Below are 20,151 nucleotides of genomic sequence, written 5' to 3' on the forward strand. Positions count from 1 at the left end.
AAAAAAAAAAAAAGGAAAAAAGGAAGCTTAAAACTGAAGAGTCTTGGGGCACCTGGGTGGCTCAGTTGGTTAAGTGTGTGACTTCGGCTCAGGTCATGATCTCACAGATAGTGGGTTCGAGCCCCACGTCAGGCTCTGTCCTCAGAGCCTGGAGCCTGCTTCAGATTCTGTGTCTCCCTCTCTCTCTGACCCTCCCCTGCTCATGCTGTACCTTTCTCTCTCAAAAAAATCACAACAACATTAAAAAAAACCCTGAAGAGTCTTTATATATTTACTAGTCAACTTCTTAAATTGTTCTGTGTCTAGATTGCTCAGCAGAGCCCAGGATTACACCTGGATTATGAATTCCTCATTACATCGAACATTCATGACAACATTTGCACATTGAGGTTGATGAAAAAAAGAAATTTTGGTGGTGATTTCTCAATCCATAAAACAAAATTGGAGAAAGATTTCTAATACACCTTTTATTTAATTTGTTTGTCTTTTTTTCTTTTGCCACCTTTCCCTTTATCTCTTATTCTTGCTTTTATAACATTATTACATTATCATTAGTTCCTAAATAGAGCTATTTCTTGATAAACAGTTATTTGTGAGTACCTGATTTTAAAATCTGATCGTGTACTCTCAGGGACTTACTGAAAATATAATACTGATGTGACTTCACAACCGTAGGTATCGAGAGGCGATTCAGAAATGGGACGAAGCTCTGCAGTTAACCCCAGATGATGCAACGCTGTATGAGATGAAATCACAGGTAATGGTTATGGCGGATTTCACCTCCGTTATGAAATTGTACTGTGTGTGTATTTGTTTGGTGAATAGAAATGAACCAGTATTTATTTCCATTTTCTTTCTCAAATATGTCATTTTAGTTTTTTTCAATATTTCCTTCCCCAAAAACCATGTCACCATATTTATTGCTCTGCCTCGTGCACAACATTAGAAATTCATTTATTTTTGCAATGACGTTAACTTGTTCAACATATGGTAAGATGTGAAGAGATGGCTATCTCTTGGAAGTGACTGGTGATTTCTTAAATAAACTCTGTTTGCTTTCTTTGGAAATTAATTATAGTGGACTGACCAATAACTTGGTTTCTTCAGAATGAGGGTAGGTTGGACTCTGGATGATACGTCTCTAAAAATGGCCTAGTCCTTAGCAAAAGGTCAGAATAGACTCAATTTATTAATAGTTTAAAAATAACATTTGAACTTTAAAAATACATTTCTAATATTTTGTGGGAAAGTCTATAAAGTAAATCTCTGAGCACCCTTGGATTAAGTTATCCAGAAGACTTTAAAAATCTCTACTGAACATCAGACATAGTTTTGTCAGGGAGTAGCTGCCCTTCAGCCTTGATCTCCACACCTTACAGGTGTCTTTCAGATAATGACGTCAAACATAGGACACGTTATTTATCAGCGTTGACTTTAGATTAGCCAAGAAAAATCTGAGTAAATTATGTCCACTGGGGCACCTGGGTGACTCAGTTGGTTAAGTGTCCGACTTCAGCTTAGGTCATCATCTTGCAGTTCATGAATTTGAGCCCTGCGTCGGGCTTTGTGCTGGGAGCCTGAAGCCTGCTTGGGATTCTGTGTCTCCCCTCTCTCTCTGTTCCTCCCCTACGTGTGTTCTTTCTCTCTCTCTCATAAAAATAAATAGGACATTTAAAAAAGCCCCAAGAACCCTCTATTAAAAAAAATGAAGTGCTGTGAGGACCTTCATTTGATTAAGTCTTTAATTTTCAGTCTTGACTGGATACATGTTAAAAACAGTATATGTGGTATGAAATAGACAGTTTAATTTAGACCTCGATAATGATAATTGTGTTACAAATCTTGTGAAATGTGAATGGTCCCCAAAATGATAGATAAAATCTAGCCTTTTCCCATAGATTGAAGTGGAAGGTTCTAGAACTCCCTATTTTTCTGCATTCTATGGTTTGAAGAACCCAGTTGTGGGGAGGCCTGTGGAGTGTTTAAATGATTTTTGTAGCAGGAAGATGTTTATAGGATGGGTGATTGAACAAACTTAGGTTTACCTCGTTTAACAGGAAGACCCAGGATCTCCTGAAAACTGCAATTATATAGAACAATCAGAAGTGGAATCAAGAGTTCAAATAGCTGTGAACCACCATGGCTAGAATATGACCACCTTATTTTAACCAGAGGGACAGCAGGGTTCAGTGACTGGAAAGGGGATGGTTTATATTTTCATAGTTAATTTTAGGAATAGGAAGAATATTTGTTCCTGACCCTGATTGGCAGAGGAGTGGGTCAAAACCACTAAAATGCTATATTTACCAGACTAAAAATACTGTTTTTTTAATGAAAAGGTTCGTTTGTGTGTGGTTATTCATTAGTAGCTTGCTAGTCTATGAAGATTACTGACAGATTTTATTTCTCCTTTTTGGCTATAGGTCCTAATGTCTCTTCATGAAATGTTCCCAGCAGTACATGCAGCTGAAATGGCTGTCCAGAGAAATCCACATTCATGGGAGTCTTGGCAGACTTTGGGACGTGCTCAGCTTGGATTAGGAGAGATAGTCCTGGTAAGGAAGTCAGATGATTATAATGATGAAATTTTGTTTTGATGTGTTTTTGATTAGCTGAACCAAAAAGTAAATAGCCATTTATACATTTATGCAAAGAGCAAAAAGCAAATTATCTCTTAAGGTATTAATCCATAAACACAGATCAAAGTTATTTATTTTGAGAGAGAGATGGAGCACACGCAGTGGAGGGGCAGAGACAGAATCTGAAGAAGGCTTCAGGCTCCGAGCTGTCAGTGCAGAGCCTGACACAGGGCTCGAACTCATGAGGCATGAGATCATGACCTGAGCCGAAATCAAACGCTCAACCAACTGAGCCACCCAGGTGGCCCCACGTCTTTTTCATTATAAACATCAGTTATATTGGAGTCAGAATATTTTTTCAGGTATTAGACATCATGAAATTAAAAAAAAAAGGCATTTGGCAAACCTTATTGAAAAATATGTAAAGTAAGCAACTTTTAGGTTAGGTTTTTGCAACATTAAATTTCCCACTTACAAGGTGATGCCAGTAGCACATGAAGACAAAACCACTAATTATGTAAAGGTAGGAGGAAAGTAGGGTATGGGAGAGTAATGGCGGTAAATATTTAGACGGCAAAGTAGGAAACGTTGTCAAGCTTCGTGAGGGAAAAACAGGGCAGGGCAGAAGTTGATGAAAATGAAATACTTATTGTGTTGTGTTTGTTATTAATTGATACTTAATGCATTTCTCACCTTGTACAGACCATAACTTGCAGGAAGGGCAGGCTCAGTAGGAGAGAGGTGGGTGGGACAGTCACCCTGTTTCTGTTTCTGTTTAGGCAGGGCTCCGCGTGCCCGGGAGCGGACTTCTAAAGCATGCTTGCGGATCTAGTCTAGGACCGTCACGTTTCGTTTGTCCTTAATTAAGATGTTGCAAGGCTTTACGTGCCTTTTACAGTTAGAAACCAATCAATGAAAAATTAAAAGTAGTTTCTTTAAAGGCTAAGGAAATTACTGGTAAATCCTGAATTTATACTAACAATGGCTTTAGTAAGTTATGGATAACTTAGATTTTTCTGGTACTCTTATAAGTATTATTTCTGTTTACCAAAAACAGATGTTGGTCAAATTCTCAGAAATAATAACTCTGAAATTTTGATGAGAGATTAACTGGTGTCAAGTAACTTAAATATGATAATCTGAAATGAGATTCACAGTGATGGAAATCAGTTTAAAGTCCATTTTTTTTTTTTTTTTTTACCTGAAGACTTAAATCATACCAGATTTGGAGAAAAGAAGTTCATGGTATTTTGTTTTCTAATAGGCTAATAGGAAAACAAACAAAGCGTATTACATAATACTTTCCCCCCCTTTCTCCATTATTTAAAAACTTAAAAAGCATGATCAGTTTTGCTTGTTAAGTGTCTATGGTAATGTGAAAAAAATCTCTAGTATGTAATGTTTAGCAAAGGCTGCCAAATAGAGAAAGAAAATGTTGCAGGTGACACAATAGAGATACTTTCAACTAGGTGGTAAAAGTAAGACTGTTTAATATTTTACATTGTTTTGAACAAGGGAACCAGTTGCTCAGCTCTTTTTTTTTTCCCCCGTTGATGTGGTTCTGTCGATTAAAATTGTGAAGTTCCTAGAGGGATTAAAAGTGTTATTTTTTCCCCTCAGTTAATGTAATTTTTTAGAACTCTACTTGGAAATACTTCATTTTGTAATTTTTATGTAAACTTAAGAGATTCTTTTGAAAGACTAGAATGGTAAGAACGAAAATGACTATACTTAAAATGTCATATAGAAAGGGTCACTATAAAAATATATTGAAAATATCCTAAAAACTTTAACACATACATACATACATACATACATATATATATACACACACAAATATGTAGAAAGAATGGTTAGATGTTAAAGTTAAATGGTTATATGGTTATAGATGTTTATATATATGGACAGAAACATATATATAGATATGTGTATATATATATATATATAATATATATATGGACAAAAACACAAGAAAACACATAGATAAATAGATCAGGTAGTAAATTAAAAGTCAGTAGTTGGGGATAGCCCTGGAGTAATTATTTAGGTTTTGCATAGAGTTGGGTGTTGGAAGTTATGAATCACTAAGTTCTTACCTGAGACTAATAGTATACTATATGCTAACTAACTGGAATTTAAATAACTTTAAACTAAAAAACAAAACAAAACAAAAAGAGTTGGTTGTTGGAAATAGGCTTAATTCTTTCTCTCACTCTTTCTTTCTTTCTTTCTTTCTTTCTTTCTTTCTTTCTTTCTTTCTTTCTTTCTTTCTTTCTTTCTTTCTTTCTTGCCTTTATCTCTATACAATTTCCTGTTAGTTCTACTTTTGCTGTATCCCATAAATTTTAGTATGTTACATTTTCATTCTCATTGGCCTCTAGAGGTTTTCTCATTTCCCTTTTGATGTCTTTGACCCATTGGTTGTTCACGATTGTTTTGTATAGTTTCTACTTGTTTGTGAATTTCCCAGTTTTTCTTCTATTGATATCTAGTACTATTCTGCTGTCATCAGAGAAAGGGGCTTCTGGGTGGCTCAGTTGGTTAAGTGTCCAACTCTTGATTTAGGCTCAGGTCGTGATCTCAGGGTTGTGAGATCAAGCCCGGAGTCGGACTTCAAGCTGAGTGTGAAGCCTGCTTAAGATTCTCTCCCTCTGTCTCTGCCCCTTTCCCACTTGCTCTCCTGCACTCACTCTCTCTCTAAAAAGAAAAAAGAAAGATGACATGCTTATATGATCTTAGTTACCTTAAGTTTGTTAATAAGACTTGTTTTGTGACCTAACATGTGATGCTATCCATTTATTATGTGATCTCTCCTGGAAAATGTTGTTTGTACTTGAGAACAGTGTGTACTCTGGTGCTCTTGGGTGGAATGTTTTACATTTGTCTGTTCAGTCCCTTTGATCTGTAGTGTTGTTCAGGCCCTCTGCTCCCTTATTGATCTTCTGTCTGGATGCTGTATCCATTACTGAGAATTGGGTATTGTAGTCTTGCGCTATTACTTTATTGCTATTTCTCCCTTCAATTCTGCCAGTGTTTACTTTATATATTTAGGTGTTTTTATGTTGGGATGTATATATATTTATAATTGTTATATCTTCTGGGTGAAATCGACCCCTTTATCCTTCTTTAATATCCTTTATCTCTTGTGACAGTCAATATATGTTAGCATTATGAGGAGCTAAGCGCTTGGCTTCAAAGATAGGCAGGCATTCTTGGTATCTTCCTGATCGTGGTTTAGTCAGGAAACCCTAGATGCTTATGTTTGCTGGTCTGCAGAAGCTGAACAATGCATTTGCCCTGTCTTAAACCATATCATTAATTGTACTTTAATGGATTTTTACTCTTCAGCAGCAGTGTCAGTCACTTTCACACTTCTTGAACTTTTCTTTTTTCATCATAGTCATCATCAGCCCTAATTTCTATCCTTGCATTCTGATAGGTTTTAAAAAAGATATATATAAAGATATAGATGTAAATACTGTGGATTATATTAAATCCACTCATTTTTTTAAAATAAAGCAAACAAAAACTGATTTTTTTTTACTCTCCCCTAGGCAATTCGAAGTTTTCAGGTAGCCCTTCACATCTATCCAATGAACCCTGAAATATGGAAAGAAGACCTTTCTTGGGCAAGAACGCTCCAGGAGCAGCAGAAGGTAGCACAGAAGATCAAGAAGTGTGACGCGTCAGCGGAAATGACACAATTCTCGCCAAAGTCAATCCCTGACTATGACTTTGAAAGTGATGAGATTGTTGCTGTGTGTGCGGCGATTGCCGAGAAACAGAAGACGGTTTCGGCAAATAAAACCATGGTTATCGTTTCGGCCTCTGGGACTGTAGAGACAGTCACTGAGAAGGAAGACGGTGCCACACCACCAGATGGCTCTGTTTTTATCAAAGCCCGATAAAGTAGCAGGAACCCTGTGAATCTGGCTTTTTGATTGCCACTTAAAGTTTGAGGCATAGGGACACTTACTGTGGAGAAACAGAGCAAAACTCCTATTTGTAAAGTGAGTTTTGCAGATGAGGCATATAAAAACTAAATGGTAGAATTATTGTGTAGTGTTTGGGCTGTGCTTCAATAAGTTACATTTAAACTTTTTAAGATTAGAATTGTGAGTACAGTGGGTTTTGATTGATAAACTTAATTTAATCCAAAAGTATAAGTGAATGCATTTTAAAGATACAACTTGAAAAGTGAATTCTCTAATAGTAACTTGATGGCCAGTGTTACTAAAATGTTGACTCGTTGGTTTTTGTTTCATGATAAAGGAAGTTGGTGATTTCTTTCCCTCCTAAAATATACTCCTATTACTATACACTCTTCTCTTTTTCTGGTTGCATTAGAAGAAGTCTCCCAAAGCTCAAATATTTTTTGACATTTATTTTGATTCAAAGTTTTCATTTGGTTATATATGGAATCTTTGAATGTTTGGCTGAAAATGCATGCAAATGTGTACATTCTGATTTTCTGGACTTTCTCTTCGTTCTGATTTGTGCTTATATTTTTGACTTTAAAATGACCATAACAGTGATAGATGCCTTGTTCAGTATTAGATATGTGAAATACTGATCGATGTCACAAGGATGGTGGTGTTTTCGTTGTGAAAGTAGATCGAGCACTCCTTACACAGTGAGTCATGTTTAAGACGGGCATTTTTGAAACATGAATGGCTTTTATAGGTGTTGCGTGTCAAATTGTCTTGCTGCTTTGTTCCAGTCAAGAGCACTATTTCTTTCTCCTTATTTTTAAAAGCTTAAAAACTCTGAAAAAAATCTTGTCTTTTGCTTATAACTTTCAAGCTGATGATTTGGAATTCTTTTTCTAGATAGCTTTTTTGAAACTACTCAAATTATAATTTTAAATAGCTAAATTATATCTTTCTAAAAAAAAGGCTGTTAATGAGTGTCATTAGTGGATAGCTTGGACATGACATACATAGAAACTGAAAAATGACTTGTGGTACAATACCATGAGGAGAGAAGGATATATTTAAAGAAATATTTCATTGAAAGGCCACAGTCACAATCACAAATTGATACCGTCATTGATAATGTGAGTTATTATTTTTATACTACATATAGTACAATTATATAGAACTACTGGGTACTGTTACTTCTGACACTCAGGAAGCTATTATAAAATTAATTTTTTCCTTGTTAGAGATGAAAGTAAGCTGTTTTATTTTAAGGAATCTTAACCTGTTGGAGCATGTAAGTAATGGTCTGCATTTTTCTGAGATGATTTAAAAAAATTTTTCCTTTAGTAGGATACTTAACCTCTTTTTCTTTTCAGAGTGTAAGATTTTCTCCCAAAGTTACATCAGAAAGTTAGCTGTGGTTAGAGAGAATAGTTTTAGAGTAATCCAAAAAAACAAATATTAGTTACATTTTATTTTGTTTAATAAAGGATATTCTCACAGGGTACTTAAGGGTAGTGAACCTTTACCCTTTGGTATGTGGTTTTGAGTAGTGGATTTTTGTTTATCGTGTAATTTGTGAATAGTTTTTTCTGCACTTTAAAGATTTTCCTCTGTGTTGTTAGCTTTTGAAAAATTTTGATTGATTTGTTTAATTTTTACCTTTGTGAAAATAAAATATGTAGAGCACCTTGTGTGGTATCTTGCATAGGAAGTACTCAGTAAATGTTAGCTATTTCTATGAAGAACTTGAATTAGGATGGAGATATTTAACCTGTTTCTTCTGATTTTAGGAAGGAGGAGAACTTTGTAATCTTTACCAAAAAGTGAGAAGTAACTACTTTTGATATTATAGGACAAATGGTTATCAGTTGGGATTGTTCTTGGCATAAAACCTATGCCTCAGCCCCAAAAGAGGCAAGTCCCAGGATGGAGGGCATGTAGCCACTAAATTCTGTTAACAGAACCTGGTGTTTTTTCTCTATTACATTGGTTGGCCAGATTAATAGAAGACATAAGGTGGTCTAGACATAAGGTGGAGGAGAGAAAGGAACAATGGATTATGGAGAGAGAAAGGAGCTCATTTATCCTTGCTCTGAAAGATTCTCAGCTAATACTCTTCTATGCATGAGGAGAAAAATGCATATAAAGATGTGCATCTCGATACACAGATATTTGCTAAACCTGTTAACTGCAATAACAAATACTTTTGAGTCTGGTGAAAAATAATTGATGTTCATGATAGTGATATAATTAAAGATGTTTAATATACCTTCTGAAATAACACTGAACACTATATTGAACATAATTTATATTATTCTTGTTTGCAAATTGTATGGTATAGATGCTCATTAGTCATAACACCACACGTCCAGATCATGCCTGATGGTTTGAGAATCCATATATTATTCTCTAGACGGCAGGATTTTAGATTATAGAGTATTTATCCTAAATGTGCTAATAAATACATAAGCATTGAAAAATCATACAAGGTATAAATCACAGAACTCAGATCTGTAATAGGGGCCTAGGTACAAATTTTTATGGTAGTAGTCTTAGTAGAAAGACTTTTAAATTGGTGTTATTTGGTAAAACTATAATGAAGACTTAAATAAAGAAGCTTTGTCTGAGAAAGCTAGAGTTTTCATGATTGTAACTGACCAGTGTAGTCTCTTCAGTTTGAAAATTTTGCATTATGTAATGATGTCAACAGCTTGTCCCTACCTTTCCCAGCAGTAAGAAAATTGTGTGTGTGTATGTGTGTGTGTGTGTGTGTGTGTGTGTGTGTGTGTGTGTGTGTGTGTGTAGAGGCTTTTTCACAAAGCCTGATATTTAAAAAAAAAATCTTATCTATCTATCTATCTATCTATAGAAACCTTTCTAAATTGACTCTGGGCCAGCCCTTCTGAGCTTTGATTTCATGACATATTGTATTTAAGTGAGTTGTGAATCGGCAAAAGAACCATAGTTCCATAATTATCTTGAAATCAATGGGTTTAATATTAAATGTATTTTTTTCAGAGGGGTTTTTATTAAGCCTGTGGTGTGTATTTTGTAACTGATGACACTTTAGGATGGAGAAAGTAAAGTTTTTTTTTTTTAACCAGTATTAAAATACAAAATTTGTAAATGATTTACTCATTACAAAGTAAATTACAATGAAATGTGTCATGTTAGTCACTTGCAATTAAATATGCCCCCTTGAATGGAAGGGAAGGGGTAGCCCTGGGTAGCTTTATGGCTGGTGTACCGTGAGTGGTGCCTTTGTGCGTATTGTATGTGAATTGCTGTGTGTGCTAAGGTAGAAGACAAGTTGAGAAATGCTGATCCTTTGTGGGAAGTCACAGGGTGGTGGTGGCTTCCTTTCACGGTGCTTCTTTGGACACCATCAAGCAAGCAACTGCTCCCTTCCCTCATCCCTTCTGCCTCCCTGGGAAAGAGAGTTTGGGGTAAAGAACTGAACATGCTAATGCTTCTCCCCTTTTTTGGGATTTGTCTTGCTCATGGAGCCTATGTTGTAATCTCTTGCCAGACAAGTTGTAACCTTTGCAGTGGAGGCTCTCTGCGCTGTGGTCGTGTAGGATTGCCCGTGCCTGGTGAGCGGGTCTGTCTAATTCTGGGTTAGATATCAGGTCGCCATTTCTGGCACAAACGTAAATTACATTTTCTAACCTAGATCTTTCAGCAGTTAATCTGACATGCTGAGTCTCCCTTTGCCTGACTTGGTCTCTCAAGTGGCTCAGAAGACAGGAGGGGACAACGGGTATTATTTTATGATTTCCACAAACTCCAACAAAAAGTGAAACTTATATTTCATTTTTTTAAGAAATATGTTTTTTAGTCTTTTTTTTTAAAGTTTATTTATTTTTAGAGAAAGAGGAATCAGGGGAGGGGCAGAGAGAGGGAGAGAGAGAAAGGTTCTGTGCTGTCAGCAAGGAGCCTGACATGGGGCTTGATCCCATGAACTGTGAGATCATGACCCGAGCCAAAACCAAGAGTGGGGCACTTAACCAACTGAGCCACCCAGGCACCCTGTGAAAATTACATTTCAAAGTAAGCATGAGAAAATTAAAAACCAAATTGGGATTTTTTCCCCTAATTTTATATAAATTTTTAAATCATAGGAATTCTGTTATTAGAATGTTAATTATAAGGAATGTTAATTACAAGGTAATATGTAAACATATTTTCAGGATATTTAAAAGATCTACTCACTTGGAATTGTGATAGACTACAATCTTGAGTCGATTTAAAGAAAAATTTTTTAATGTTTTATTTATTTTTGAGAGAGAAAGACAGCATGAGTAGGGGAGGGTCAGAGAGAGAGAGAGACACAGAATCTGAAGCAGGCTCCAGGCTCTGAGGTAGCTGTCAGCACAAAGCCTGATGTGGGGCTCGAACTCCTGAACCATGAGATCATGACCTGAGCCGAATCAGACACTTAACTGAGTGAGCCACCCAGCCACCTCATTGACTCAATTTAATTAGAAGGAAAGAATGTAAAATAAATAAAATTGTCTTCCAACCCTGTCAACTTTCTTAAAAGCATAATTTACATATATAAAATGCACCTATGTTATAAATCTACAGTTTGAGTTTTTAAAAAATTTTATTATTAAATTTATTAAATTTTTAATTTATTATTAAAATTTTATATTTATTGAGACACACACACACACACACAGAATCCCAAGCAGGCTCCATGTTGTCGGTGTGGAACCTGATGTAGGGCTCAATCCCACAAACCATGAGATCATGACCTGAGTTGAAATGAAGAGTTGTCACTGGACCGCCTGAGCCACCAAGGTGCCCCTACAGTTTGTGGAGTTTTAACAAATGTGATCAACCACAGAATCCCCAATACCATCAAAAGGTAGAATATTTCCATCACCCAAAAAGTTCTCTGATGCTCATTTGCAGTCCGTTTCTGTTCACCACAACAACCAATACTGTTCAACTACTCTACTTTCCGTGACTGTAAATTAGATTTGACTTTCGTAGAATTTCACACAAGTCATACAATATTTTCTCTGTGTGACATACATTCAGCATACTTTTAAAATCCATCCATGTCGGGATTCATCCATGGTATTGTGTACATTGGCGATATGTTTTATTTTTATTGCTGAGTAGTATTCTGTTGTACGGATACACCACAATCTGTAGCTATTTATTCATGTACGTTGATGGACATCTAGGTTGTTGATAAACTTCTAAGTCGTGGTCCCTTATGAATAAAGCTGCTGTGTACATACATTGCAGGTCTGTGTGTGGATATATGTTTTCGTTCCTCTTGGTTAATTACCTGGAGGTAGGATGGTTGCATCTTATGGTAAGTGTATGTGTAACTTTACAGGAAACCATGAAACGTTTCCCAAGTATTTGTGCCATTTTGCATTTTGAGAAGCAGTGTATTTAAAGCGTTTCAGTTGCTCTATATTCTTGTCAATGCTTGATATTGTCATTATTTTTCATTTTAACTAGTGGATGTATATATAGTATATCTCTCTTTTTTTTAATTTTCAAGAGAGCATGAGCGGGGAGAAGGGCAGAGGGAGTGAATCTTAAGCAAGCTCCACGCTCAGCCCAGAGTCCAACCCTGGGATTGTGACCTGAGCTGAAAAGAAGAGTTGGCTGCTCAACCAACTGAGCCCCCCAGGCGCCCCTCATTGTGGTTTTAATAGGCATTTCCCTGACAGTGTTAAATGTTTCTTCGCATGCTTGTTTGACATTTGTGTCTTCTTTTGGGAAGTGCCTGCTCAAATATTTTGCCAGTTTTTTATTTGGGATATCTAATTATTGAGTTGTAAGAATTTCTTCTATATTCTGGATAAAAACTCTTTATGAGATTTTCATATTGTGAATATTTTGTCCCCCGTCTGTGGTTTGTCTTTGGTTTTCTTTTTTCTTTAAGTTTGTTTATTTTGAGAGAGAGCATGTGAGTGGGAGAGGGGCAGAGAGAGAGAAAATCCCAAGCAGGGTCTGCACTGAGAGCGTAGCTGTTATCTGGGCTGACCATGGGGCTCAATCTCACGAACTGTGAGATCATGACCTGAGCCGAGATCAACAGTCGAACATTTAACCCTTTTGAGCCACCTTGTGCTCCGCCCTTTTATTTTCTTAGTGATACTTTCCAAAGAGCAGAATTTTAAATTTTTGATGAAGTCTAATTTATATATATATATAATTTGTGGTTTTGCTTTGTGTGTGCTGAGAAATCTCTGCTTACTCCAAAATCGGAAAAATAGTTTATGTTTTCTGCTAGAAGTTTTACAGTTTTAGCTTTTATAATTAAGTTTCTGATCCACTTGGAGTTAATTTTTATGTGTTGTTTGAAGTAAAGGTCGAGGTTCATTTTTTGATGTCCCCTTACTCAAACATTGTTGAAAAACTCCTCTTTCTCTGTGAAATACCTTGGCATCTTGAACATCTATTCATTATGTCTTTGTGGGTCTGAGTTCCGTATTCTGTTACACTGATTCATATGTTTATTCTTATACCAATTCCACACTGTCTTGATTATTGTGGCTTAAAAATTGTAGTCTTAAAAGTCAGCGTGATTTTTCCAATTTTATCCTTCCTCACCCCCCATAATTGTTTAGCTGTTCTAGTTTCTTTTCCCTTCCATATACATTAAAATTTTTTTAAATTGTTTTTGCTTATTTTCTTTTTGTCTTCTCATACATATTTTAGAATCAACTTGTGTATCCGTAAGTCTGCCAGGATTTTGTTTGGAACGCATTAGATCTACAGATCATGTTTGGGTGGAATCACTGTCTTAATGTCCTTTCTCTGAATTCATGATTGTGGCATAGCCGTCATTCTTTTAGATCTTTACTTTCCCTTAATGACGCTTTATGGTTTTCTATGAATAGAACTAAATATTTCATATTTTTGATGCTTTTACAAGGAGTGTTTAAAATTTTCTATTTTCTAATTTGATGCTATTACATAGACCTACAATCGATATTTTGTATGTTGGCCTTGTAGCCTACTACCTTGATACTTTATTTATTAGTTGAATTAGCTCTTTTGTACATTTCTTTTTTTTATGTTTTATTTATTTTTGAGAGAGAGAGAGACAGCATGAACAGAGAGGGTCAGAGAGAGGGAGACACAATCTGAAGCAGGCTCCAGGCTCTGAGCTAGCTGTCAGCACAGAGCCCGACACCCGTCTCAAACACACGAACGGGAGATCATGACCTGAGCCGAAGCTGGACGCTTAACTGACTGAGCCACCCAGGTGCCCCTGTACATTTCTTATAATATTGTACCTATATTATCATGTTTTTGTGAATAAAGACAGTTTTTCTTCTTCCTTTTCAAACTGTAGGCCTTTTATTTCCATCTGTCTTATTGCAATGGCTAGGACCTCCAGCACAGTATTAAATAGAAGCTGAGAGAAAGGACATTCTTGCCTTGTTTATAATCTTTTAGTCTTTTACCATCAAGTATGATGGCACCTGTAGTTTTGTTTTGTTTTTGTTTTTGTTTTGTTTTTTAATACATGTCCTTTATTCAACTGAGGAAGTTTCTGGGTAAATACATTATGTTAAATGTATTTTCTGCCTGCCAGAAGATCTTATAATTTTTCATTTTATCCTGTTAATATGATGAATTATATTTATTTTTCAAATGGCACATCAATAGCATTTCTGGGATAAACCTTATTTATTCATGCTGGATTATCCGTGTTAGACCTTTCTTAGAAATATTAATGATTCTTATATCGATGTTCTTGAAGAATATTGGTCTGTAGTTTTCTTGTAGTTCCTGAATCAGGATAATGCTGACCTCAGTTTTTGAAAAAATGTTTAGTATTTCCACCCACTCTTGTCTCAAAATGTTTCTGTAGATTTGATATTTCTTTCAATAGTGTTTAATAGAAATAACAAGTGAAGTCACCTAGTGGCTCAGTTGGTTAAGCATCTGACTGGCTCAGGTTATGATCTCACAGTCCGTGGGTTTGAGCCCCAATCTGGTTTTGTGCTGAAAGCTCAGAGCCTGGAGCCTGCTTTGGATCCTGTGTCTCCCTCCCTCTCTCTGTGCCCTTCCCCTGCGCATGGTCTATCTCTTAAAAATAATAAACATTAAAAAAATGTAAACAATAAATTATAAGTGCCGTTTTAAAATAGCATTGTAGGTCTTGTCAGTTATGCCACATTGAATGATAGCCTGGTCTGATTAAATTAGAACTTGAGAAAAGTCCATTCATCGCATCTTGATATATCTCTTAATCTTTTTTTTAAATGTTTATTTATTTTGAGAGAGAGAGGGGGCACTTGTGGGGGAGGGTCACAGAGAGTGAGGAGAGAGAATCCCAAGTAGGCCATCAGTGCAGAGCCCAATGAGGGGCTCCATGCCACAAACTGTGAGATCATGACCTGAGCCCAAATCAAGAGTGGACACAACAGACTGAGCCACCCAGAGGTCTCTCTTAATCTTTTATAGGTTCCCTTCCTTTTTTTCCTTGCAATTTATTTTTCAAGGAACGGAATTCTTTGTTCTTCAGAATTTCCCAGGTTTTGTTTTGTTTATTTCATCCACCTAATGTTAATGTTCCTTTATATTTACATTTCCTTAAATTGATCAGGTTCATTCTTTGGCAAGAATATAGCAAGGTGTCTTTCAGTGCTTAAACCAGAAGTATATTTCTGGCTGTCTTTTTTTGTAGTAGCAGTAGCCATTGACTGTCATTGCCTAGATCTATTATTTTATTAGCATCTATGAAATGTTAGTGTTTTTGTAATAAAAAAAACTCTTTAAAAAAAGAAACACTTCCCTTTATCAACTATTTTGTGACCTTGGGAAACAATTTATGTAGTAAGGGCATTTTTTTTCTTTAATGGAGTCTTTGCTCTTTTCATTAATATGGCACTTCTCAAATAAGAGGTTGGCTCCTGAGCATCCTCCAAAGGTGACTAGTGAGGTATTTCAGCTTGTTTTGGTATCATTATGAAGTCATGCATTGAGACGTATTTGATGTTTCAATCCCTACAGTATTATTTATATTGATAGTGTGTACATCTGAATTTAAGGAAATAATGCCAAATTTATTTTTTCAAAATCGTTATATCAATTTTATACCTCACCAACAGTATGAGAGTTTCAAAAGCATACTTGGTGTTTTTAGACTATAAGATTTTTACAAATATGATTGCTGTTCACCATTGCTGTGGAGCCACCTGCCTGGGTGGAGGCTTTTGGCATGGGCGGTGAAATAATTCACGGACAGCAGAACAAAAGTTCATTGAATACACTGCAAGTGGGCAGGACAGCAAAGGAGAGACTGTCTCCCATGTGGCGGTGGTGAGGGGCCATAGTTACGTGGCAGAATGAGCGAGTATGGGGGACGGATGGAATTTTTCCTTTTTTGGCAATCATAGGAACTGTGCCTGGTTGTAAGAACCCTTCGATCAGTTAGGGGCTTAATGAGTCTGTGTCAGGTTGGGCCCTTTTGCCTTGGCCAGGTTTCCATTGCTAAAGCCTGTTGCCTAAAAGCAGCCTCTTCAGTTGTGATTTCACTGCTTATTCATTTTTAGAAATCTGTGACATGAACTTGATTTCTTACTACAGCTGAATATGATTTAGTTCTCCTGTGTTCCCCAATATGTTTACTCACTACTTCTGACTCCATTCCCAATAAAACTGACTATGATTTTGGCTTCAAACTATATTCATTATTTAATAGGACTGCGTAATTATTACACATAATCTCACCTAGTATATTACTATTTTTACCTTTTTTTTGTACTTCTCTTTCTCATGAAGTCAATAATTGCCTTTTTATTGTTATTCTTTAGTTTTCCATAAATATAATACTAATTTTTCCCTTGACGGTCAAATAGAAATGTACTACTACTCTCAATATTGCCAAATGTTAAATAATCTGTCAAAATGTTTTTAAACCTTGGAGACCTTCTAGAACCCTCTCTCCTGCTGCAGTCTGGCTGCATGTCCTCTTAGCCTGCAACAGAGCTGTTGTCTTGAGCTGTTTCATTATTTATTGTTCTTGGTGTTCTCTTTGCTCTCCCTTGCACTGAATCTTGTTTCATCCCTTTCCAAAAATAAATATTGACTTAACTGTTCAGATTTTAGTAGGTGGCTCACCATGGTTAAAAGCTCTCAGGACACGAATGTTTGGGGTACTCTTCTGTTCTCCACTATGGTGTGGACTGGGCTGGATGATCTGGGCAGGTAAAGGCAGGGCAATGAATGAATGGTAGAGACACTGGTATTGATGTAAGGATAAGAGGCCCAATTATCTTTCTCTTTTCTGTTTTCCCAAAGTGCTTCCAGCCCACAGCTAAAGCCCCAGGTGTGGCCCAGGACTGCTCCATACTAAGCAATAGGGTGACACGTTCTTTGATAGGAGTCTCTTTTTCTCTGCTTCCAGTTTTTGTGTATCTGGAGAGCAATCTTTTTTTTTTTTAACATTTATTTATTTTTGAAAGACTGAGAGAGACAGATCAGGAGCAGGGGAGGGGCTGAGAGAGAGGGACACACAGAATCGGAAGCAGGCTCCAGGCTCTGAGCTGTCAGCACAGAGCCCGACGCGGGACTCGAACCCACGAACTGTGAGAACGTCACCTGAGCCGAAGCTGGATGCTCTGAGCCTCCCAGGCGCCCCTGGAGAGCAATCTTGAGATCATACTCACGGCATCTCAGCCTCAGAATTGGTGGCGGTGGGAAGGGCATGTGGTGGGGAGAGCAGGGGAAGGAAACAGGTTTCATGGTTTGTTTTGTTCTAAAACTATTACTGGTACAGGTTCACTGCTAGCCAAAAGTAGAACTTGTCTGTTGGATGTTTCATAAGTTGAAATGATGTAAAGTGAAGAAGCAATCACCATTAATTTATAAGGAAAAAATTTTGAGCTTTCTCAAACCCTAAAAATAACCTCTCTTAGACTTTTTTGATACCTTAGGACACATTTTGCCAACAAATGCCCTAAATAAACCCAGATAAAGCACAGATGCTCACAGACACAGTTCAAGCTCTGGCAGCTTGAGGCTGAGATGCTGAGGGTAGGTCCTGGGGCAGGAGCTTGGGGGCCCAAGCTCAGGGCAGTGTGCTTCTGTAATGGCTCAATGCAAAGCCAACTCTGAATGCAATTTCTGCCTTTTGGCTTTTTTGGTAAAAGGAAAAATCTTCAGATTTTTTTGGTTGTGAAATGTAGACCTTTTGTAAAAGTGAAGTAGTGTAGTGCAAACTTTGGGAAAGTAGGGGATGCCTGGGGTTTAGGAAAAATGACTTTCATGTAATGCAGCTCTTTCTGCCTTAGGGTTTAAGGCCAAAGGCATAGTTAACAGTAAATACTACCATGTCCTGGTCTTCCCATGGACTTGTGAGTGTGACCCCAGAACTCATGGAGAGGGTGGTGGTTCTTTGGGAAAGGACTCTTGTATTCCATATCTTCTCATCAAAGTGCCACTTTAATAGCTGTATGAATCTCACAGTCTTTCCTAATACACTTGACCTAGTTGGCTAGATTGTCTTAAAGATTATGAGATGGAGTTAAAGTGATCTATCAGGTATGACCCATTGGGACCAGGTAGAATTTAATATCAGCCGGTTAGACGATCACAACTTTCTTGCATAGAAAGTTTGAAGCTCTAAATGATCAGGAACAGGTTTCTTGCAAGAAACTGTCTTCCTATAACATAGCTGGCACGTTTTATAAACAGATGTAGAACGAATGATGAATTATGCTGAAGTTTTTCTTCCTTGGTTGTTCTTTTAATAAGCCAGATTCAACAAACAAAAGACACTCACATGGACTGAACTGTATCTCCTTGAAATTCATGTGGTGAAGCCCCACTCTCCCCCCACCACCCTGACTTTGTAATTGTATTTGGAGGGAGGGCCTTTAAATAGATAATTCAGGCTAAACAAGGTCATAAGGATGAGCCCTAATCCAGTATGAATAGTGTCCTTATAAAAAGAGACATCAGGGAAGCATGTGTACAGAGGAAGGCCATGTGACAGCATAGCAAGATGGCCATCTGCAAGGCACCTTGATCTTGGACCCCTAGCCCCTAGAACTGTGAGAAAATAAATTTCTGTTTGAAGCCATGCAGTCTGGGTGGTATTTTGTTATGGCAGCCCTAGCAAACTAATAGGGACATACAACCCAATTTGAAAATGCACAAGGGATTTGAATAGACATTACTCTGGAGAAGATATACAAATGGCCCATGAGCATATGCAAAGATTCTCAACATCGTTACTCACTAGGGATATGCAAATCAAAACCGCTGTGAGGTACCACTGCATATTCATTAGGATGGTTATAACCAAAAAAGACAATAATGAGGATTGGCGAGGATATGGAGAAATCAGAACCCTGGTACACGGGTGGTGGGAATGCGAAGTGGTGCAGCCACTTGGGCAAAGTTTGGCAGTTCCTCACAAAATTAAACAAATAGTTAACATATCACCCGGCAACTTTATTCCCAGGTATAGAAAATTGCAAACTTATGTTCCCATATAAACTTGTATACAGAGGCTGCTATCAGAAATACAGAAATATGATTCAGCCTTAAAAAGGAAATGAAGTATTGATTCACGCTACAACCTGGATAAACCTTGAAAATACTGTGGTAAGTGAAAAAAGCCCAATAGTAAAGCCCACATATTGTATGGCTGCATTTATGTCCAGAATAGGAGAATCCATGAAGTACAGGGTTGCCAGGTGCTGGGGAGAGAGGAGAAGGGGGGGTGACTGCAGATGGGTTTCTTTTTGGATGATAACTATGTTCTGGAATCAGATAGCAGTGATGGCTGCATTCTGTGAACACAATAAAATATGGGGCAAACTTCATAATCTGTGAGTCATATTTTAATTAAAAAAGAATAAGCCAGAATCAGTATTCTGGGTGGTGAACCTGAAGTGAAGAATGAGTGAGATTATGCTCTGAGTATTAGTAATGCTAACTTGTGAATGAGGCTTTTGTTTTTCCCCCTAACACAGGTGACACACACACACACACACACACACACACACACACACACAACATCTTGTAATATATATATATTTCATTTATATACATATCTGGGGGTTGTCTCATTGTCCACATATATGGGAGAAAAATGAAAGCCTCCTTCACAGGTAAAATATTCTCCGAAAACACTGTTCTCTTAGTTGTGGTTAGCAGGGTGAAACAGAACATCTCGGGCTTGAGCCACACACTCCTTTGCTAAGCTACACCGCCCTCAGCTGAGAATCACTGTGCCTTCAGGTCTGTGAAGATGACAGTCCTATTTTTCTGACATCGTCCAAAAATATATTTTTAAGCTTGCACATAGCAAATGATGACCACACTCTTGGGGATTACTTCCACTCCAAGGGTGTCCTCATGCTGCCACCATTGGAGTCACTAGGAGCTTTCCTTTCAGACCTACTGAATCAGAAACTGTTCTTATGAGCTCTCCAGACGCTTCTGATGTATGATAAAGTTTGAGAGCACTGATTCAGAGAATTTACAAGTAGGAAGGGCCATAAGCTTATGTTAATTTTTTGTAATAAATATCTGGGTTCTTCACATGCAGCAAGTTAGGCATAATGTCCCTCCCATACTTTCCGCCGCCCATACACAAACGTGACTTTGAGTACACCTTACACCCAGATCTTGGTTTCTAAGGATCATTCTCC

The 20,151-nt window shown here is 37.2% G+C and overlaps 1 protein-coding gene across 2 annotated transcripts in view; it reads left to right on the forward strand.

Moving 5' to 3' along the window:
- The window catches only part of TTC33 (tetratricopeptide repeat domain 33), a 39,885-nt gene extending 30,730 nt beyond the window's left edge, over positions 1–9,155 (forward strand). For both annotated transcript variants that reach the window (XM_029940960.1, XM_029940959.1), the window contains exons 3-5: positions 676–757; positions 2,424–2,555; positions 6,134–9,155. In XM_029940960.1, the coding sequence (XP_029796820.1) occupies positions 676–757; positions 2,424–2,555; positions 6,134–6,487 (568 nt within the window). In that variant the 3' untranslated portion in view covers positions 6,488–9,155. The remainder of the gene's footprint in view (positions 1–675; positions 758–2,423; positions 2,556–6,133) is intronic.
- The last annotated feature ends 10,996 nt before the right edge of the window (positions 9,156–20,151 follow it).

This window comes from Suricata suricatta, chromosome 6 (genome assembly GCF_006229205.1).
Source record: "Suricata suricatta isolate VVHF042 chromosome 6, meerkat_22Aug2017_6uvM2_HiC, whole genome shotgun sequence".
NCBI classification, from domain to species: domain Eukaryota; kingdom Metazoa; phylum Chordata; class Mammalia; order Carnivora; family Herpestidae; genus Suricata; species Suricata suricatta.